General features: G+C 43.1%; 1 protein-coding gene across 1 annotated transcript in view; it reads right to left on the bottom strand.

Moving 5' to 3' along the window:
• The window catches only part of cog6 (component of oligomeric golgi complex 6), a 99,455-nt gene that overhangs the window by 9,712 nt on the left and 65,645 nt on the right, over positions 1–24,098 (bottom strand). Inside the window, 2 exon segments of the mRNA XM_084324628.1 lie at positions 620–727; positions 8,655–8,822. Coding sequence (XP_084180754.1) covers positions 620–727; positions 8,655–8,822 — 276 coding nt within the window.

Genomic DNA, 24,098 nt, shown 5'->3' with positions numbered 1-24,098 from the left:
AGGCCCGTCGGATGGCAGGCTAATAAATGCTAATCCAACTTGTATTTGAGAAACCTTTTGTGGTTAGAATGAAATGTTATTAGGGCTAACAAAGGCTTAACCGTGCAGTAACCATGGCAATGGCTATTTTAAAGACCGGAGAGGTCTTGTCAATGCCCGTGAAAAATAAATGTGTGAAACATAAGAGGGGACCATTATAGGAGAGGCGTAAGGAGGGGGAGAAAGATATTATAAATTCACAATCCTAAATCTTCTGTGTGTATGTTTGAGAGAGAGAGAGAAACAGAGAGAGACACCTACACAGACAGAGAAAGAGAGAAAGAGACAGACTCAGAAAGAGAGAGATAGAGAGAGACAGACATTAAGAGGGAGAGAGAGACAGCAAGAATGAATATGAGAGATAGAGAGAGGGAGAGAGAGATTATATTGATGTAATATGACTATTATTGGTGTAATCTGACTATAATCTGACATACAAGCCCCTAGCCTAGAGGGTTTTTAGGCAAGTCCCCTCCACATTTCTTTGTGGATTATATTGTATTATATCTAATTGTTTTTTATATGTGTAAATAAACAAAAGAAAAGAAAAAGAGAGGGACAGACAGACAGACAGACAGACCTGTTCTGCAGTGTGCTGCTGGACACAGCCGTAGATGTAGCTCAGTCCGGCCCTGGTCAGCACGTAGGACGCCTGCTCGTTGATCAGAGTGTCGAGGTGGGCCTCAATCTACAGCAGAGCACAGGAGGCTCAGAGAGGCTTTACAGCACAAGGCGGCATTGTGTGTGAATGGTACTTGTGGCTAATGAAGAAGCACTGCACTGCCAATAATGCAACCTCCATATGAGATTCAGTGGTGCTCAATGACAATAGAGCGCAGAGTGTTACAAAGGGTCAGATTAAACCGAATATATATATTTATTGCTTGAGATCCCTTGTATAATATTTGTATATCGTTTGATATCCCTTGTATATTCTTTGTATATATACACGGAATATCCCTTTACCTGGGTACAAACCAGACCATAATATTCGCTCTCCTATTGGACAGCGACCCCTAGGCGCCAACGACCATACCCCCAACGGCAAGTTCAAAGGCAACGCCAAGGCATGTCTCAACATGTCCAAGTCTGCGCAGTAATACGAGACAGAACTGAGGTTGGCACTAGATAATTCACCTTACGTATAAATACGGCGCAGGTGGAAACAGCAGCAATTTGTTCATTACTAGTAAAGCCTTCACCACGAGACAACGTGCAGTGAAGTGGGCATCTTTGCCTCTGAATAGAGCCTTGAGAACCGCGTGCGAATAGATTGCTAAAGTGTCAGAGTTTAACGCAGTACCGTTGAGTTCGACTAATTCTAAGGTGAAGTAATAGTTTATCATTTATAGTGTATCGTGCGGCTACCGTTCTTCAGTGACCAGCATTACCAGCGGTTCGTCGTGTATATAGCTAGTGCACTTATCCAGGCTGGGCGGCCTAAACTCGTGCCCCCACCCGAGGAGTCCTAGACGAGAGCCGTTGGATATGTACACCGGAGAGCCTACACCGGCGACTGCAGAACCTTTTTTGGTTGGATTATATTGCTTTGGTACCGTGACTGCTGGAGCAGAGAACCGTCTACCCCACTATCGTGTGGGATCTACCCCCCGTGAGGAGCATCACTCGAGCCCGCCTCTAGGAAGAGGCTGGCTAGCTTTCATCCATGCTGTCGAGCATACTGGATTATAGCTGTTGCTTTGTCTACGGATCAAGGGAGTACTGCACTGGCTCCTGTATCTGGAGCCTCGTTATTCCGCGTTGACCCAGACTTTGCACCCGAACAATCCTCTACCCTGCCGGCCTTACACCCGGAGGGAACCCCCCAGTGTCTCCAGCTGGTACTAGTGTGCCTTATGTAATTGCTATGCCACAGGTGGCGTCAGTTTAGACCCATCTTACTATTCAGAGGTTACATCTCTTATTAGTAGAGGTTACATCTCTTATTAGCAGAGGTTACATCTCTTATTAGTAGAAGTTACATCTCTTATTAGCAGAGGTTACATCTCTTATTAGTAGAAGTTACATCTCTTATTAGTAGAGGTTACATCTCTTATTAGCAGAGGTTACATCTCTTATTAGTAGAGGTTACATCTCTTATTAGTAGAGGTTACATCTATAATTAGTAGAGGTCACATCTCTTATTAGTAGAGGTCACATATCATATTAGTAGAGGTCACATCTCTTATTAGTAGACGTCACATCTCTTATTAGTAGAGGTGCAGCAATACCACTTGTTGCTGACCAAGTCTTGGCTTTGAGTACCACTGTTGAGTAGCGATATGAGTGCTTTACATTTACATTTTCATTTAGTCATTTAGCTGACACTTTTATCCAAAGCGACTTACAAGTTTTGTACAACAAGACAGCAAGAAGGGTACAACTCTATCAGAGTAACAATGTTTACTTGTTTTGAGATGTTTGTAATTTTGTTTTTAGCGCCTTTGAGGTGCTTTGGTACCATGAGGTGCAAGCATAGTCGTAGTACATAGGTCACATCGCTTATTAGTAGAAGTTACATCTCTTATTAGTAGAGGTTACATCTCTTATTAGTAGAGGTCACATCGCTTATTAGTAGAGGTTACATCTATAATTAGTAGAGGTTACATCTCTTATTAGAGGTCACATCGCTTATTAGTAGAGGTTACATCGCTTATTAGTAGAGGTTACATCTCTTATTAGTAGAGTTTACATCTCTTATTAGAGGTTACATCTCTAATTAGTAGAAGTTACATATCTTATTAGTAGAAGTTACATCTCTTATTAGTAGAAGTTACATCTATAATTAGTAGAGGTTACATCTCTTATTAGTAGAAGTTACATCTATAATTAGTAGAGGTTACATCTCTAATTAGTAGAAGTTACATCTCTTATTAGTAAAAGTTACATCTCTAATTAGTAGAAGTTACATCTCTTATTAGCAGAGGTCACATCGCTTATTAGTAGAGGTCACATCTCTTATTAGTAGAGGTTACATCTCTTATTAGTAGAGGTCACATCTCTTATTAGCAGAGGTCACATCTCTTATTAGCAGAGGTTACATCTCTTATTAGCAGAGGTTACATCTATAATTAGTAGAGGTTACATCTCTTATTAGCAGAGGTTACATCTATAATTAGTAGAGGTTACATCTCTTATTAGTAGCGGTCACATCTCTTATTAGTAGAGGTTACATCTATAATTAGTAGAGGTTACATCTCTTATTAGTAGAGGTCACATCGCTTATTAGTAGAGGTTACATCTATAATTAGTAGAGGTTACATCTCTTATTAGAGGTCACATCGCTTATTAGTAGAGGTTACATCGCTTATTAGTAGAGGTTACATCTCTTATTAGTAGAGTTTACATCTCTTATTAGAGGTTACATCTCTAATTAGTAGAAGTTACATATCTTATTAGTAGAAGGTACATCTCTTATTAGTAGAGGTTACATCTCTTATTAGTAGAAGTTACATCTCTTATTAGCAGAGGTTACATCTCTTATTAGTAGAGGTTACATCTCTTATTAGCAGAGGTTACATCTCTTATTAGTAGAAGTTACATCTCTTATTAGCAGAAGTTACATCTCTTATTAGAGGTTACATCTCTTATTAGCGGAGGTTACATCTATAATTAGTAGAGGTCACATCTCTTATTAGTAGAAGTTACATATCTTATTAGTAGAAGGTACATCTCTTATTAGTAGAGGTTACATCTCTTATTAGTAGAAGTTACATCTCTTATTAGCAGAGGTTACATCTCTTATTAGTAGAGGTTACATCTCTTATTAGCAGAGGTTACATCTCTTATTAGTAGAAGTTACATCTCTCAGAGGTTACATCTCTTATTAGTAGAAGTTACATCTCTTATTAGTAGAGGTTACATCTCTTATTAGTAGAGGTTACATCTCTTATTAGTAGAGGTTACATCTATAATTAGTAGAGGTCACATCTCTTATTAGTAGAGGTCACATATCATATTAGTAGAGGTCACATCTCTTATTAGTAGACGTCACATCTCTTATTAGTAGAGGTGCAGCAATACCACTTGTTGCTGACCAAGTCTTGGCTTTGAGTACCACTGTTGAGTAGCGATATGAGTGCTTTACATTTACATTTTCATTTAGTCATTTAGCTGACACTTTTATCCAAAGCGACTTACAAGTTTTGTACAACAAGACAGCAAGAAGGGTACAACTCTATCAGAGTAACAATGTTTACTTGATAATGTTTACTTGACAATGTTTACTTGATAATGACAGCTACTTTATTCTGTAAACTGTGGGGGGGGGGGAATGTTCTTTACTCAGAACCAAATGCATGCAAATAACTTGAATGAGTTATTAACACTTTGATTGCCACTCACGAGTTTTCTCGGATTTATAATAGTTACGTTGAAAGCCACTCACGAGATTTCTCTGATTTTTTTTTTTTTTGCGATCTGAAATCATATTTCATCACGCGAGCCTACCCTAGCCTACCCAAGAGCCGCCGGCGATTAGATGTGGAAAAAAGCGCCCCCTATCGTCTCCCAGATGACATCAGGGATTTTGGAATGGACTCAATGAAAATGGATGGGGGAAAAAATCCTGTACTCCACATTTTCCAGTCCACTGATGCAGCCGTGGTTACCAGAGTTCATTATGGATCCTCTGAGCACCGCGGATCATGAGTTCTACTGTATACACGTTAGATCTATACACTTAGGCCTGCCACGATAACACATTTTGCTGGGCGATTAATTGCCCCCGAAAATATCGCGATAAGCGATATTATTGCGACGCCGACCGACCGGTTAGAGAATTTTTTTTGAGAAATTTATTTCCCAAAACTTTTATTTTGAAGCCCACCGCTCCGTCTTTTCCGGTTTTAGACTTTTATTTTGAAGCCCACCGACCGGACCGGAAGTATTGTTGTGATTATCCTAAGCAGAACATATGAGCCGACAACTTGTCTCGTCCGGTTGTTTTTGAGCTAATAACAAATGTTGAGATTGTTGGTGAACAACTAACTTTAGGTTAGTTTTAACGTTAGCTACTAACGTTAGATGCAGCTACTACAGGCAATCAACGATGAGGAGGAAGCGTCAAAGCAGTATATAATAGAATAGCTGTGGTGCGTAAGCACTGCAGCACGACTCGAAACTACCGGAGTGTTATAATAAATTAATTCATGTTTAACTTGTCCCCGTGTCCAGTCCTTTGACTAGCCCCACCCGTTCATTGTAAACAATGATGCATGTAATTGTATTAACGTTATTCTGTGTTGTACTTGTAGCTATGCTATACGTTGTATTTCGTTTGCTAATGTTAGCATGGAATGATAATCAAAGCTCTATCTTTCATCTTTATTTAGCAGTCCAGTTTCTCCGGGCAGTAGCGAGTAACTACTTGGGTCTAAAAATAGCTAACGTTACACTACAAATAATGCTACTTGGTTAAAAGGAGCAACACTATTGAGAAATGTAGTTAAGCTGTGGCGTTGCCCCACGGAGCTCCCGTGCTGTACTCTAGTAACGTCAGCGGCCCGCCTCCCAACACGGACAGTGACTGACAAGCGGCACTGGTTCCGCCTCATTAAAACAAACGCGCAAATAGCAATTAATCGCGCCCGTCAAAATCATTGCATTCATTTTAATTATCGCAGCAATTAATCGATTTATTGCTTATCGCGGCAGGCCTATATACACTTATCGATTTTTTCGAATGGTGATCAGGAATTGGAATATACCAGTTGGATACCATCTGATGTCAGGTAAGGAATCTATGTTATCAGTGTTAGGATAATCAGACTTATTTTGATGAAGATATAAGCTGTTTTGTGAAATGTGCTCCAGCGGTTTCACTGTAAAATCCATGAGGAAATGAAAACGGCTATTATCAGCACGCGGCTCGAATGGGCGTGCGTGTACATATAATATTGATCATCTAGCGTTTATTTGAAAACGATTCATAAATAGGCCGACAAATATCAACGTTCTGGAATATTCCAGTAAAAGACGATTATCACAGAATGGCCCAGAATGGGCTGTTTTTTACCTCAAAACGGGTGCTTTTCAAAATGCTCTCAAACGGAAATGAAGTGATAAAAAACCAATCTGCCTTGACAGCACTGACCATTGGCGGTGGAAGTGGGTAGATTCCAGGGTAAACCTGAGGAGGAGCGGTTGTGTGTTCTGTGTGATCTGGGAGTGGTGGAGGATGAATATCATTTTGTTTTTTATTGCCCTTTGTACACCACTTTGAGGAGGGCTTTATTTGAGAAAATTCAAATTGTAAACCCAGATTTGTTTTGGCAGTCTGAGAGTTGTATGTTGAGTTGAGTTGTATGTTGAGTTGTTTTTTTGTGGAGGACATCTTCGGTTTTGCAGGATTTTTGGAGAAGGCATGGCACCTGAGACAAAACACACTGTATCCTATATAATTGTATTTGAATTCACCTTGTTTTTCTGTTTATTTACATTGAGTACAGCTTGTGTTATATTACGTTTTATTGTATTTTCTTGTATTTTTTTATGGCCATCTTGGTCTATGTCATTTGTTAAGTAATTGGTAAAGTATATTATTATATACTTATTGTTATGCGTCTTGTAAGCCCATATGGGCTGGGCATACATCTGTATGTAAGACACGAAAATAAAAAATATCAAATCAAATCAAATCAAAAAGACTGGAAAAAGATTCTTTGCGACGGGCAGATTAGACACATAGCCATAATTTAAAACATAGATTAGGCGATATTAACGTTAACATTGAAGTGGATGATGGCATTCAAGAACTAAGTCTGGCGCCACCTGGTGGCACTGAAAGTGTTAATAATTAAAAAACAATGTATCATTTCACTACCACACTACAGAAGGTTAACCTTTCACTACCACACTACAGACGGTTAACCTTTCACTACCACGCTACAGACGGTTAACCTTTCACTACCACGCTACAGACGGTTAACCTTTCACTACCACGCTACAGACGGTTAACCTTTCACTACCACGCTACAGACGGTTAACCTTTCACTACCACGCTACAGACGGTTAACCTTTCACTACCACACTACAGACGGTTAACCTTTCACTACCACACTACAGACGGTTAACCGTTCACTACCACGCTACAGACGGTTAACCTTTCACTACCACGCTACAGACGGTTAACCTTTCACTACCACGCTACAGACGGTTAACCTTTCACTACCACGCTACAGACGGTTAACCTTTCACTACCACGCTACAGACGGTTAACCTTTCACTACCACGCTACAGACGGTTAACCTTTCACTACCACGCTACAGACGGTTAACCTTTCACTACCACGCTACAGACGGTTAACCTTTCACTACCACACTACAGACGGTTAACCTTTCACTACCACACTACAGACGGTTAACCTTTCACTACCACACTACAGACGGTTAACCTTTCACTACCACACTACAGAAGGTTAACCTTTCACTACCACACTACAGACGGTTAACCTTTCACTACCACACTACAGACGGTTAACCTTTCACTACCACACTACAGAAGGTTAACCTTTCACTACCACACTACAGACGGTTAACCTTTCACTACCACACTACAGACGGTTAACCTTTCACTACCACACTACAGACGGTTAACCTTTCACTACCACACTACAGACGGTTAACCTTTCACTACCACACTACATACGGTTAACCTTTCACTACCACACTACAGACGGTTAACCTTTCACTACCACACTACATACGGTTAACCTTTCACTACCACACTACAGACGGTTAAAGGGTTATGGGTGTCTTGGTCTTCCGGACAATCAGGGAAATTGTCAGGGAAAGACCTGTACCTCATTGGCTGCCGCGTTTGTCAATCATGTGAGAGGCAATGAACAGATAAACAGGGTGGATGACGACGAAACAGAACGGTATCAATAACTAGGGATGTCCGATATTATCGGCCTACCGATATTATCGGCCGATATTGGCATTAAAATGTGATATCAGAAAATATCGGTATCGGTTTTCAAAAAAATAAAATGTATACGGTATATATATATATATTTTTTTACATTTCTATAACCTTTATTTACCCAGGCAAGCAAGTAAGAACAAATTCTGATTTATTGTCAAAAGTATGCATAATGTTGTGTTAATTCCACAACAAGAGATATGTAATGTTAATTACCTGAAATTATTCAGTTTTTTGGGGGGGAAACCCTGCATATATCGGTATCGGTTGATATCGGTATCGGAAATTAAGAGTTGGACAATATCGGTATCGGTAAAAAAAAGCCAATATCGAGCATCCCTATCAATAACGTATGAAAACAGATTATTTCACTTTTTCTTATGTACTACATTCCCTACATTCCCAGACAAGGTGAGAGTTAAAGAGTTTCAGTGTTAAAAAGGCTGTATGTGTGTACATTTGACAGCGATCGCGGATAATCCGCCCTCTTGCAAAGTACCAACAGCAGCTTTAATCGATAGATAATCCTTTCATTGTAATTGAATAGCATTGTTCTCAGTTTCTCCGTGTCCGACATGTATGTCAACTGGTATCGGCCCCTGTGCCCGACAATGGTATTGGTATCGGTGCTCCTCTACCTATTTGCGATCATTCTAGGAGTAAATATGTGTCGTATTGGGTGTACGCCGTACCTGAAACTCCAGCATCTCCAGCCTCTTGTCAGTGAACTCGAAGAGAGCCAGCGTGGTCTTCATCACGTAGAGAGAATTCACCATGTAGGTGGCCATGTCTGCTGTGCCCAGGTTGCTGGCAGATACGGTGCACAGCTGCAGGAGGGGGTCCAGGATACAAGACAGCACCTGGGGGAACAGCGAGGCACAGAGGAGACAGAAGAGGTTCATTGAGGATGGGAGGGGGAGGAACCGACAGTACAACACCAAGATATGTGTTGTATATTTATTTATTCTATCCATGGAGGTCTGACTGAGGCTAGGGCCTGGGCAATACTGCCAAAATATAATATCACTATACAGTATGTATATATATTAGAGGTGGGCATAGATAATTTTTTTTAATCTAGATCAATCTATCTGCAATCCTGGATTTAATCTAGATTAATCTAGATTAAAATGACTAAAAAAAAAAAAAACCTGCCGAAGGCATTCAAAATATGTGTGTTCTACCCAAATAATGACCAGAAGTAAGTCCTTACTTTTTCTTTCCTCCTTATGTTTCTCAGGCCAGGTGGCCCATTACACCATGAGCCCATCTCCCGTTTCCAAAATGCATTACAGACTGTTTGAAAAAGCTGTTTTGCTATGATAATTGGTAATGAAATATCAAAATAATGTTCAATAAGATGTACTTGTGTTTAATAAGTTGTTTTATTCAGAAGTTAACACAAATAAATAATATTACCAGTACAGTATCTAGCACTCTCAGGAGCAAAACAGAAAGAATCATTTCAAACTTGAACTATGTGACATGGCTTGAATCAACTGCTCCAGTGGAGTTGCTCAGTGGCCAATGGTGTCAACTGTGGTTGTACTGGGCAGCTCCCAGGCGTGAATGGAACTGTGTGAATGTGAAGCAGGGCGTTCCTGAAAAAGAGCATCTGTGCTCAGCGAACCTACCCTGGGTAAATAAAGGTAAAAAAAAAAACAATGTTTAAAAAAAAAAAGAAAAAAAGAAAAAAAAATTAGATTAATGCGTTAATTATATTATCGCGCGATACTAGTATAGCGTTAACGCAGCACGTTAACGCCGTTAACGGCCCAGCTCTAATATATATATATATATATATATTATGCTACTGTGGCTGCCCGCCCATACAATATATATATATATATTAGTGCTGTCAATAGATACAAAAAATGAACTAATTAATCACACAATTTTCTGTATTTAATCTAGATTAATTTATCAATAAATGTTCAACAAAACCATCAACATTGACTCAGCTTTAAAGACCTCTTTCTTATATACGCTGCGCTAACAGAAATAAAAACAACCCAGGCCTATGTTAAAGTGCAGATTGGCTTAGACCTTAGAGGACGATAATGTCTTGTATGAACTACCAGTAATATAAATCATATTAACACTTTCAGCGCCAGCCGTTTTATCCATCCTTGTAGTCAATGGGCCACGCTTTAAAATATAGGGATTTTCACTGTGCGTCAAGAGCAAGAGCACTAACATACACTTACTGAAAACGAGCAATAATACAAAACAGGTAACGACACGAGGGCAGAGCGTAGGCTCACAGGAACAAAACAAATAAACTAGACGAGCAGGGCTGAATACATACAGAGGCTCAGAAACTAGCTGAGTTGCCGAAGCACTGATACGAGAGTAGGCTCCACGAGCTGAGAGTTGCTAATAGTGATACAAGGTACGACACCGTAACAGGAAACTATGAACGAGCGCCGAATGCAGGCGGGGCGGAATCATAAATACTAACACTGATTACCAAAACAGAAACAGCTGGGACAAGACTAGGATACAGAACCACTGACAAAACAAGGAACACATGAGACTAGACTAGAACAATATACAATAGACAGAATGAGTTCGAATCCAGCTCACAGCTCCGGGGTTGTCACCAGCTTGGCTGGCCGTTCACACTAATACAATTGGCTGTATTAGAGGGTGGGAGAAGCTGGCGGGGTGGGTCTGGGTCGTCGTTGTAAACAGCGACTCCTACAGTTCGGTCGGGGCGCCTGCTAAGCGCGGATAGGACCTGAGTGGGATAGTGTGATCCTTCCACACGCTACGCCCTCTCAGGGAGGATCCGCGCTGCCAGGTGAAAAGAAGCGGTTGATTGGCTGGACGTGTGTCGGAGGAAGCACGTGATAGCCTCCACTCTCCCAGATGATCTGACTGTGGGGGGTAAGTGCGCAGCGACCAGGAAGGGGATTGGGAATTGGCATACGACTAACATTGGGATGGGAGAAAAAATCTGAGGAAAATGGAGGGGGAAAAAAAAAACAATAGACAGAATGAATACAACAAGACAAGGACACTAGACTAATAGGCAGGAAAATATTACAGACACAAGGTTGTGAGCCAGGCAGAGACTACGATAAAATGGAATAATCTACACAAGGTGTAGTACCGCTGATAAGCACACAATGGTGCCAGAGGATTGTTCAAAATGTCCAAAACGTCTCCAAAAGATGGACCACAACAAATACTATGGCTCATTTGACAGTCACTATCCCTCGTCCAACATGTAAAAAAGAGTAAATTTTTTCATGTATACGTTCGCGTGTTATCCCATGGTGAATATTGTATAGTTTCAGAGTGATCCTGGCTAATTCCTGGAAGCTGCGTTATGGAGCGATATGTGAATTTAGCTAAAGGCGTTTGCGTTCCACGCCTGGACACATTACTATTTCCAAATCAAAGCTATATAATAGGTATTGTTTCATCATGAATGCATCAAGGGGGGGGGGGGGGGGGGGGGGGGGCGGTCGTTTTTTTGATGCTCTGATCGTCAGCAACGCCATTTTTTTTATACTACATAAGTTGATCGTGCAGTGTTAATTTTGGCAGCTATTTTCATTTTAGTTTTGTATTAGTCATGTGTCAAATGCTCCTTTTTTCTAAACAAAAAAAGCTAACGTTAGTGCTAGCTGGTTAGACTTATTGATTGATTGAAAACCTTTATTTATCCCCAAGGGGAGATTCAGGTGTCCATCACAGCATCAACACAGCCATCTAAAAACAGTTAATACATAACATACAATTATTTAGTACTTTGTTAAAAACAAAGTGTGTGAAGTTTGTCAGGGTCCTGGTTATTTTGACATGATTAAAATCCCCGTTGACGAGTATGAATGCGTTGGGATGTGTTGCTGTTACCTCGGAGGACTAGCGGATGTCACTCTTCTTCTACGGTGTTGGAATGTAAACAAGCTCGTCACGAGCTAGAACGCTACAGCAGCTGTATGTGATACGACGTTCAATAACGTAGCCAACTGAAACATCACAACAACACCACTTCTGGAGTTAACTAAAATAACCACCCGCCACCTTATAGCCATCTAGTTCCACCGCACTGACCGCAGTCTGGGATATTTCCATGCAAGCTGGACTCTGTATTCCACTTGGATTTTTACCAGGGCCGAAAGTTCACCTGTCTTGTTGACCAGTGATCTTACATTTCCCATGACGACGGAGGGCAGGTATGTTTTCCGATCATTATGTAAGCTATTTAATGTTCTATTGTGGTGCATGGGTCAAAACATAATGTAGCTCTCCGTTGCAGTCTGTCCTCCCATATCTCCCGGGGGGGGGGAAACAACACCCACAGCATAACAGTGGTGCCCCCTACACACGGAACGCTGTGTTGGGGATAGGGTTCCGCACGGACAATTATGTTTGATACTTTCCTGTCTGCAAACGAGCTACTGTTAGCTAGCAAGTAAACAGTCTTGACAATAAAGCAAAATTGTATTTTGCAAACTACATTTTGTATCGTCAGTTGTCGTCAACGATATTGCATGAATTATTTAGTCACGTTAGTGTCACATGGTTTACATTAACGTGACGTGATGTCTTGTTGTCGTCATGAAAAAAAGCTTTGTTGACGAACATCTTTAGTCATAATTTTCGTTGACAAAATTAACACTCGATGTGAAATCATTGTTGGATCAAAGTAGGATTGATGTCATATGTCTGTTCCTCCCTCCCCATCAACCTGGACCCTCTGCAATTTGCATATCGCCCCAACAGGTCCACGGAGGACGCCATAGCCCATGTGCTGCACACAGCAGCATCACACCTGGACAAGAGGCAGGGGAACTATGTGAGAATGCTGTTCATCGACTACAGCTCAGCATTCAACACCATAGTCCCCTCCAAACTCATAGCCAAGCTCAGGGACCTGGGCTTGAACTATGACCTCTGCCAGTGGGTCTTGGACTTCCTGACGGGCAGACCCCAGGTGGTAAGAGCAGGCAACTGCACCTCCTCATCCATCACGCTCAACATAGGGGCCCGCCAGGGCTGTGTTCTGAGCCCCCTCCTCTACTCCCTGTACACACATGACTGCGTAGCACAGCGGAACAACAACACCATCATCAAATTTGCTGATGACACAGTAGTGGTGGGCCTGATCTCTGCCAACGACGAAAGGGCCTACCTGGAAGAGGTAGAGAACCTGTCACAGTGGTGTCAGGAGAACTGCCTCTCCCTGAACGTCAGCAAAACAAAAGAGATGATTGTGGACTTCAGGAGGTCGGGGGTCAAGGACTACAGCCCCCTCAGCATCGACGGGGCACCGGTTGAGAGAGTGAACAGTTTCAAGTACCTCGGAGCCCACATATCCGAGGATTTGACATGGACCACAGTGCACCACACACATTGACAGTGTTGTGAAGAAGGCACGACAACGCCTCTACTTCCTCAGGCGCCTAAGGAAGTTCCAAGTCAGTCAGAAGATCCTTAGGAACTTCTACTCATGTACAATAGAGAGCATCCTGACTGGCAACATCACCTCCTGGTTTGGGAATAGCACTGCACAAGACCGTAGCAGACTACAAAGAGTGACACGTTCAGCCGAACGCACAATTGGAGGGGGGCTTCCCACCCTCCAGAACATTTACAACAAGCGGTGCAAGGGGAAGGCTAAGAGAATTATTAAGGACTCGAGCCACCCGAACAACTGCCTCTTTGAACTGCTGCGGTCAGGCAAGCGATACCGGAGTCTTAAGGCGAGCACAGAAAGACTCAGAAGAAGCTTCTATCCCCAGGCCATCAGGCTGCTAAACGAACAATAAACACTATGCAACAACCATCAAATGCACACACACCCACACGCACACACTCACTTAAACAAACAACACACTGCAGCACCCACTCTCCACACTTTAGATCACACAAACACACTTTATATTTATTGATAAAGGATTTGCACTACAACTCGTACACCTACTGTAAATTGTACCTAAATTGCACCTCATCCTATTTCTGCCTTGCACTATATAGTATTGTATATTAGTACACTACACAGTATTGTATATTATATGGTAACTCAGTTACGTCTACTCTGCATCGAACATTGTACATATGTCTATACTGAACACTGTGACCTAATTTTTTTACTTCTAATTTACATGCTATACTATGTTATTTTATTTCATACTTATCTTGTCTTGCACAGTCTCTGGAGCGTAACAGTAAGAAGCATTTTGTATAAAAGTATTCTGTACTTCTGTATGACAACTATTAAAGAAACTTGAGAAACTTGAAACTTGAACCTTTACTAGGAGGTATCCCAAAAAGAATATTCCAATTGTCCGATCGTGATTGCTCGGATGAAGCGATTCACTTGGCTTGGTCTAAATTCTCCACCCGGACCATATACAATGTAACACAGTGTGAAATAAGGTTACAAAGGGTAGGCGATACTGCCACCTAGCAGGATTCGGCCGGTATTGCACTCTCGGGGTCTCAGAATGAGTTCCAATGGTAACACCGAGGTCCGTGAGACTGTATAGAATAAAAAAAATTGAATTAAAGAAAAAACGATGAAAACGATCGAAAACCCGACTATACTCGGGTTTTGGCGCTCAACGGTTGCCGAGATAACCAGACTATAGTCGTGGTTGGCCGTGAATGAGTTAACAACAAAAATGTGTTCCATCTTCATGTCAGATGATTTTCAAAAAGGTGCATGAGTCAATGCAAAAAAAGAACGAGCAACGATACTGCTGAAAGTTCAGAACGTTGAACATTTTTGTAGAATGTAGAACAGATTAATCTAGATTATTATTATTATTTTTTTTTCTCAGTTTTTCTCCCATCCCAATGTTAGTCGTTATGCCAATTCCCAATCCCCTCCCTGGTCGCTGCGCACCTACCCCCTACAGTCGGTCTGGGAGAGTGGAGGCTATGACATGCTTCCTCCGACACATGTGTAGCCAATCAACCGCTTCTTTTCACCTGGCAGCGCGGACTCTCACTGAGAGGGTGTAACGTGTGGAAGGATCACACTACCCCCCTTAGATCCTTTCCTCGCTGAGCAGGCGCCCCGACCGAACTGTAGGAGTCGCTGTTTACAACGACCAGGACCCACCCACCGGCTTTCCCACCCTCTAACACTGCCAATTGTGTTAGTACGACGGCCGGCCAAGCCGGAAGCAACGCCGAGAGCTGGGCTCGATACCAGTATCTCCTGCATTTGTGGAGAGCGCCTTGCCCACTGCGCCGCCCAGCCGCCCCTAGATCATTATTTTTAACGGTTTAAATAATTTTAATTAATCTCCAAAATTAAAGCATTAACTTTGACAGCCCTATAAATATATTGTGATATGATATTATAAAAAAAATGTATACAGTATTTTGTTTTCCAGTACAAATTATAATGTGATATGATAGCTTTTTATGTTTTCCTCTTGTAATACAACTGCCATGGTTCTATTTAATTCAAAATGATCTATTTTCTTTAACTTTTTTACTGCTGCAAGGAACAAATGGTTTTGATGAACTTAAAAACATACAGTAGCCTATGTATTTTTCTTTAATTTCTTTTTAAATTATTTTATATGTATATATCGTTATGAAAATCCATACCATCCATGTATACCATCATAATTGTTTGGTACACCGCCCAGCCCTAACTGAGGCCACTTGGCTCTTTCTCAGCAGCATCCTGCTTCACTCTGTACAGGGTTCCACACATACACACCTGGGAGCTGCCCAATACAACCAGTATCTGATACCTGGAAGCTGCCCAATACAACTCCAGTCTGATACCTGGGAGCTGCCCAATACAACTCCAGTCTGATACCTGGGAGCTGCCCAATACAACTCCAGTCTGATACCTGGGAGCTAATACAACTCCAGTCTGATACCTGGGAGCTGCCCAATACAACCCCAGTCTGATACCTGGGAGCTGCCCAATACAACCCCAGTCTGATAGCTGGGAGCTGCCCAATACAACCCCAGTCTGATACCTGGGAGCTGCCCAATACAACTCCAGTCTGATACCTGGGAGCTGCCCAATACAACCCCAGTCTGATACCTGGGAGCTGCCCAATACAACCCCAGTCTGACACCTGGGAGCTGCCCAATACAACCCCAGTCTGATACCTGGGAGCTGCCCAATACAACTCCAGTCTGACACCTGGGAGCTGCCCAATACAACCCCAGTCTGATACCTGGGAGCTGCCCAATACAACTCCAGTCTGATACCTGGGAGCTGCCCAATACAACCCCAGTCTGACACCTGGGAGCTGCCCAATACAACCCCAGTCTGATACCTGGGAGCTGCCCAATACAACTCCAGTCTGATACCTGGGAGCTGCCCAATACAACCCCAGTCTGACACCTGGGAGCTAATACAACTCCAGTCTGACACCTGGGAGCTGCCCAGTAGAACCCCAGTCTGATACCTGGGAGCTGCCCAGTAGAACCCCAGTCTGACACCTGGGAGCTGCCCAGTAGAACCCCAGTCTGATACCTGGGAGCTGCCCAGTAGAACCCCAGTCTGATACCTGGGAGCTGCCCAGTAGAACCCCAGTCTGACACCTGGGAGCTGCCCAGTAGAACCCCAGTCTGATACCTGGGAGCTGCCCAGTAGAACCCCAGTCTGATACCTGGGAGCTGCCCAGTAGAACCCCAGTCTGACACCTGGGAGCTGCCCAGTAGAACCCCGGTCTGATACCTGGGAGCTGCCCAGTAGAACCCCAGTCGGAAACCTGGGAGCTGCCCAATAGAACCCCAGTCTGATGCTGTTGGCCACTGAGCAACTCCACTGGAGCAGTTAGAGGGGTCGGGTGTCGTCCTCGAGGCCTGATGGCAGCTGCTGAGGGAGAGCAGAGCGACACCTGTTCCACTTCCCCTGCAACAGATTGTCCAGCTCTGGAATTTGAACCGGCAATCTTCCAGTCACAAGGCCACTTTATTATTAAGCAGGAGGTGGAATTTTACAGGAACAACTATCAGAATATGTGACACTGAGACCTTAATATAAACAATAGTGTGTTGTTTTAGGGCCTGGTTCAGACTTGAGATAAGTGCATGCAGCGTGGACTTACAGTAATACCAAAATTGCCTAGGATTTATCCTTGGTATTAAGTAGCTCAATACAGTAATGCCAAAATTGCCTAGGACTTATCTTTGGTATTAAGTGGCTCAATATCAGTTGCGCATGTTGGGTTTCCTCCAAACAGAGGTGTGTCTCGAGATAGACTTATCCCTGGGGCTGCCCTCTCACAGTCAGATAATCAGTCTGTCTGCTCGTCCTTTGCTGATCGAATTTTATGCTTTTTCTCGTGCTGAGCGAGTTATTTCCTCAAAGATTACGAGCACATCTCTGGTAAGCACTAGATTTAAAAGAGGTCCTTCTGCATTATTGCATGTGGGAAAACTCAAATTTGACAGATTTGTCAATGAAATCAACTATTCACCAATACGGTCAACCATCAGATCCTCCTCGCATTCCTCACAAGAAAAGGAGTGACTGGCTCTGCACTGGCATGGCTGAAATCCTACCTCGACAACTGCTCCTACCAAGTATCATGGAGAAGGACCCTGTCACCCCCCACCCCCCCCCCCAGTCAGCTTCAGACGGGTGTCCCCTCCTCTTCTCTCTCAACACCAAATCTCTGGGTAACATTATTACGTCTCATGCCTTCTCGTATCGTTGCTATGCAGATGATACTGAACCCTTCCTCTCCTTTCCTCCCTCAGACATACATGTCTCTGAGCAAATCTCGGCCTGTCTGTCCGACATCTCCACTTGGATGATGACCAACCACCTCAAACTGAACCCAAGCAAAACAGAATTGCTTCACCTGCCGGCTAAATCCTCCCCGCTGACCGACATTTCCATCACAGTGGAAAATGTAGCCGTGGCCACATCCCTGACTGCCAAGAACCTTGGTGTAGTCCTTGATGATCGGCTGAACTTCTCCGCCCATATCGCCACAACGACCAGAACCTGCAGATTCCTCCTGAGCAATGTCAGAAGGATCTGCCCCTTCCTGACAAAAGAAGCCACTCAACTCCTTGTCCAATCAACAGTCATGTCTCACCTAGACTACTGCAATACACTGCTCGCTGGTTTGCCGATCACCGCCACCAAGCCTCTTCAACTCATCCAGAACACAGCCGCCCGTCTGATCTCCAGCCTACCAAAGTCAGCCCATGTTAGCCACTTCTTAGGGACCTGCACTGGTTCCCCATCGCCGCATGAATCCACTTCAAGGTCCTCGACCTCTAACTACACACCCTCAAGACCCATCCGCTCTACATCCTCTGGCCGCCTCAGACCCACTCCTATCCGAGCTCGGGGAGGGTCATCAAGGAGAAGCCACCTATTCTTGGTCCTCGCTCCACAATGGACAGCCGAAACCCGACCAGTCTTTGGCTGTTGAAGACACTGCTTCAATCAATATCTAGATTTTTTCTTCTTCTTACTGTCTTATACTATCATGCACTCTTCCTACTATACTAATATGTCTTTACTACTAACTATGCACTCAACACTGCAACACCCAAGTTTCAGCACAGTTTGATGATCATTGTTACTCAGCTGTATGAGTTGTACCCTTCCTGCTGACTTGTCGTACAGAACTTGTAAGTCGCTTTGGATAAAAGCGTCAGCTACATGACAAAATGTAAATGTATTCAATTAGCTGATAAATCCTATGACTATTGGTTTATTTTGGCCAATTTTTTGTTATTTTTTTCCCGCAGGCAAATGTATTATTTAAGATCAGTGGCCTTGGTAGATGTTCAAATATAGTTGTTATTAGCCTTGGAAATGCACAGCATGTTTACGCCTCAACACTGCTGTCACTCACTTTCAACTCAGATGGCAGTGAAAGTTGCTGCTACCGACTCATCCAGGTGGGGTTGGCGCTCGGGTGTAAATCTGTCCAACCGAGGCCTGTCTCCAGCCCAATTCTCCCTTTTCCTTGTGTTGTCAGCAATGGCTGATATATATAATATATTTCTCCCTCCCTCGCTCTCTCTCTCCCTCTCTTTCTGAATATTACACACACACACACACAACACAAATATATATACACACACACACACACACACACACACACAGTGGTTGCCTGCAGGAGGTCTGGTTTGATTATGAATCAGAGAGAGAGACAGAGAGAGCGAGAGACAGAGACAGAGCGAGAGACAGAGCGAGAGACAGAGACAGAGACAGAGACAGAGACAGAGACAGAGAGAGAGAGAGATCATTTAGGTTCTAGGTTGAAATTAATGAATGGCCTGATGTCGCCGTCGGAGCGTTTCAGCGTCTTGCAAGATATTGCTGACATGACAGAACATACATGTATACAGTAGCCTATGGCTCGGCCCATCAAACACAAGCAGACCATGTTTGTACAGTATGACTCAGCGAGTTGGCGCCCCATCAACACAATAACACAGTATGATATGACACGGCAGAACATATACAGTAGTATGGCTCCACACACACACACACACACACAGCGGCATCACTTATGAAAAGTTATTAGGTTATTAGGTACTCACCATTGTTGCAGCTGACGCGCCTTGGTCCAAATTAAGTAAAGTAAAGCAACTCGTCCACAAAGTTCTACAAGTCCCGTCGGTATTCAGGTATTCTCCTAAACTTTTCTGCAGCTGAGCAAATTTCAGGTCTCCTCAATGAATTAATCCGAGAGAGGAATCCGAATTTCAATCAATCAAACAATGCTGTTTGTTTAGACATTAAAGGGGACCTGCATTGCTATTCCTAGCACTATTTGGGCAACTTTACACAATTCCTGTGAGTCTATGGAAGACATCTGTAAGGTTTATTTAAATAAAAATCATTGTTTTATATTTCTAATGGAGTACTCAAAAGCATCATTTTCCAGCCTCAAGATTTCAGCCTGTTATTGGCTGGGCTCCGCACATAAGCACTTTCAGTGACACAGTCTGTGAGTGAGTAAGTGAGTAAGTGAGTGAGTGGAGTGAGTGGAGTGAGTGGAGTTAGTGGAGTGAGTGAGTGAGTGAGTGAGTGAGTGAGTGAGTGAGTGAGTGAGTGAGTGAGTGAGTGAGTGAGTGAGTGAGTGAGTGAGTGAGTGGAGTGAGAGTGAGTGGAGTGAGTGAGTGAGTGAGTGAGTGAGTGAGTGAGTGAGTGAGTGAGTGAGTGAGTGAGTGAGTGAGTGAGTGAGTGAGTGAGTGAGAGAGAGAGAGAGAGAGAGACAGACCGAGAGACGACAGCGTGACGTGCGTGTGTGTATGTGTGCTCTGTCGCGAGGGTCTATCTGATTCTCCCTCTCTCTCTCGCTCGCTGTCAAACCCTGTTTGGTGCGCTACAACCACAGAGCCAATCGGATCACTATCCGCTCCATCCTCACCACGTGACGTCACCATGAGAGTCAAATCAGAACGACCTGATTAAAATGGAGCAGGAAATGAATGACCTGAATGACGGCAATCCGCCAATATGGTATTTAGAGACACAAACACATTGATACTAACTCCTATTACTATAATACAATGCTAGACACTGAAAAAAGACATTTATAATGCATGTCACCTTTAAGACTCACATAACGTTAGCTAGCTATCTCCGGGGCGGGGACCCCTTCTAATTCCTCCAGCCTAAATCGTATTGTTGTTTTGATTCGAGGCCGAGGCGATGACGTCGTCACGTTTAGCTTTTAATGTGATCTGATTGGTCAATCGGTGGAAACATTCTGGACTGGCCCGCCCTCAGGGCGGCAAATTTGAAGACGCTAGACTACTTGGCAGCCAGACAGCCCTGTGTTACATTAACCCAACCCCTTTATTAAGCTAGAATCTTATTGGCTAATAATTGGTTGTGGAGTCCACAACCAACCACAATGTGGACGGACGAGGACGCTAGAAAAAGACACCTCCCCCTCTGCAAATGTTCTCTATTCTGCCTGAGCTGCAGTGAGCACAGAGTGACTGCCAGCCTGCCTCAGTGAGTCTGACAATGTTAGAGAGTGAGAAGGAGAAAATTCAAAAAAGAAATTATAACACAGAGATGAAAAATAATGATTTTTTTATTATTATTGTAAACTATAAAAGATATATATATATTAAAAAGAAATTATTATTTTTTACTGTTCATATTTTTGGGGAAGCTTGGCTTCCCTTGGCTTCCATGAATAATCGCCACTGGTCGTCAGTGGGGAGAGATTCTGCACCATGAAGAGCAACGAGACCCTCCAGCTACAATTATAGTTTTTCTGCACGTTTTGGCCGTTTCTCAATTTGTATCAGTCCTGTCGTGAGAGTGATCATGAGCCGCTTACCGTACTTTTCGGACTATAAGCCGCGGCTTTTCCCCCCATTTTTCGACCCTGCGGCTTATATAACGGTGCGGCTTATATGTGACTCGACGTGACCAAACCCAAAAATGTAAAAATCAAAATATAGCTTTTTTGACTGCATTGAAATGTTATTTATCTGTTCCCTTATTTGCTAAACTTAATACAACTTGTAAATGAGTTAAAGGGGAACTATCTTATAAATGGCCTTTTTGAGTGTTTAGCATTGTTTCCTAGCTATGTGAACTTATATTAATATGATCTATGTCTCAAAATTCTCATATTGGCGCATTCTTCCAATTCTCCTCTCACAATATTCACCCTCACTGAACTGAGTCGTTTGAAAATGTGCCTATATGTGATGTCATATAGTCACTGCTGCATGTTAATGTTCAGGCGGCGCAGGCCACACAGTGGTTTAGGTGGCACCTGCAGCTGCGGCTGCAAAACAGCTCGAAATCTTGAGGTAGAAAAATGCTGTTTTTGAGGACTTGATTAGAAATACAAAACAATGAATAAAAAAAATATATATATTACAGAGGTGTTCCATAGACTCACAGGAATTGTGTAAAAGTGCCCAAATAGTGAAAGAAATAGTAAAATAGTTCCCCTTTAATTCTTGTTATTTGTCCGACAGTATTGTGTCCCAATGCTAATTACATATGGTAATTAAACATTAAAACACCTGCGGCTTATAGTCCAGTGCGGCTTATATATGTACACATCATTCAATTTAGCTGCTGCGGCTTATAGTCCGGTGCGGCTTATAGTGCGAAAAGTACGGTATATCTCATTTGTGGCTGAATGTTAATGAAATAATTTGAAATAATTTGTATCAGCATATTGCCTAATCATTATTCGCCAGTGATATTAATTATACCGTAATCTGTTATGAGCATCAAAAGGTGTTTGTGTTCCATGATGAACATGCAATTCTTACAACATGTGTTGCGTTTAGTTGCGCTTCAAGTTATAAACATTCAAAACACACACACACAAATGGATGAAAGATTATCGTTATCTTTACACAATCGTTCTATTATAACATCTGACGACAGAAGAGATCTGGCCAGGTCGACTTTTCACAAATGAAAAGGCAAGTGTGTTTTAAAGGGGATAAGGGAGACATATCCATCGATATTGCCCACGCTATTGCCCAAAACCTCCTTGAAAAAAACAAACCTGCCATCTAGTGGGCGGTTGTTAGAAGATGAGCTTATTCCATATTTCCGGTGCACAGCCGAACTTCAGAGATAAGAACCTGAAGGTCAAAATATGAACATCCTCTCCTGCACATCTTCTGCATTAAATCTGAGGACTTAAATCCTCATTAAGTCCTGGACCCTGAACCAGAGAGTCACAGAGGGGCTCATACCTGGGCGAAGTCAGCCTGGCGGGCGTCCAGCGGCACCACCGACGAGTCGTGGGAGGCCAGCACCTCCCTGAGCAAATGAGGTTAAAAGAGGTCCTTCTGCATTATTGCATGTGGGAAAACTCAAATTTGACAGATTTGTCAATGAAATCAACTATTCACCAATACGGTCAACCATCAGATCCTCCTCGCATTCCTCACAAGAAAAGGAGTGACTGGCTCTGCACTGGCATGGCTGAAATCCTACCTCGACAACTGCTCCTACCAAGTATCATGGAGAAGGACCCTGTCACCCCCCACCCCCCCCCCCAGTCAGCTTCAGACGGGTGTCCCCTCCTCTTCTCTCTCAACACCAAATCTCTGGGTAACATTATTACGTCTCATGCCTTCTCGTATCGTTGCTATGCAGATGATACTGAACCCTTCCTCTCCTTTCCTCCCTCAGACATACATGTCTCTGAGCAAATCTCGGCCTGTCTGTCCGACATCTCCACTTGGATGATGACCAACCACCTCAAACTGAACCCAAGCAAAACAGAATTGCTTCACCTGCCGGCTAAATCCTCCCCGCTGACCGACATTTCCATCACAGTGGAAAATGTAGCCGTGGCCACATCCCTGACTGCCAAGAACCTTGGTGTAGTCCTTGATGATCGGCTGAACTTCTCCGCCCATATCGCCACAACGACCAGAACCTGCAGATTCCTCCTGAGCAATGTCAGAAGGATCTGCCCCTTCCTGACAAAAGAAGCCACTCAACTCCTTGTCCAATCAACAGTCATGTCTCACCTAGACTACTGCAATACACTGCTCGCTGGTTTGCCGATCACCGCCACCAAGCCTCTTCAACTCATCCAGAACACAGCCGCCCGTCTGATCTCCAGCCTACCAAAGTCAGCCCATGTTAGCCACTTCTTAGGGACCTGCACTGGTTCCCCATCGCCGCATGAATCCACTTCAAGGTCCTCGACCTCTAACTACACACCCTCAAGACCCATCCGCTCTACATCCTCTGGCCGCCTCAGACCCACTCCTATCCGAGCTCGGGGAGGGTCATCAAGGAGAAGCCACCTATTCTTGGTCCTCGCTCCACAATGGACAGCCGAAACCCGACCAGTCTTTGGCTGTTGAAGACACTGCTTCAATCAATATCTAGATTTTTTCTTCTTCTTACTGTCTTATACTATCATGCACTCTTCCTACTATACTAATATGTCTTTACTACTAACTATGCACTCAACACTGCAACACCCAAGTTTCAGCACAGTTTGATGATCATTGTTACTCAGCTGTATGAGTTGTACCCTTCCTGCTGACTTGTCGTACAGAACTTGTAAGTCGCTTTGGATAAAAGCGTCAGCTACATGACAAAATGTAAATGTATTCAATTAGCTGATAAATCCTATGACTATTGGTTTATTTTGGCCAATTTTTTGTTATTTTTTTCCCGCAGGCAAATGTATTATTTAAGATCAGTGGCC

Source organism: Notolepis coatsorum, assembly GCF_963971535.1.
Source record: "Notolepis coatsorum genome assembly, chromosome: 1".
NCBI classification, from domain to species: Eukaryota; Metazoa; Chordata; class Actinopteri; order Aulopiformes; family Paralepididae; genus Notolepis; species Notolepis coatsorum.
Note: the sequence above shows the minus strand (reverse complement) of the source record. Positions and strands in the feature narration are given on the sequence as shown.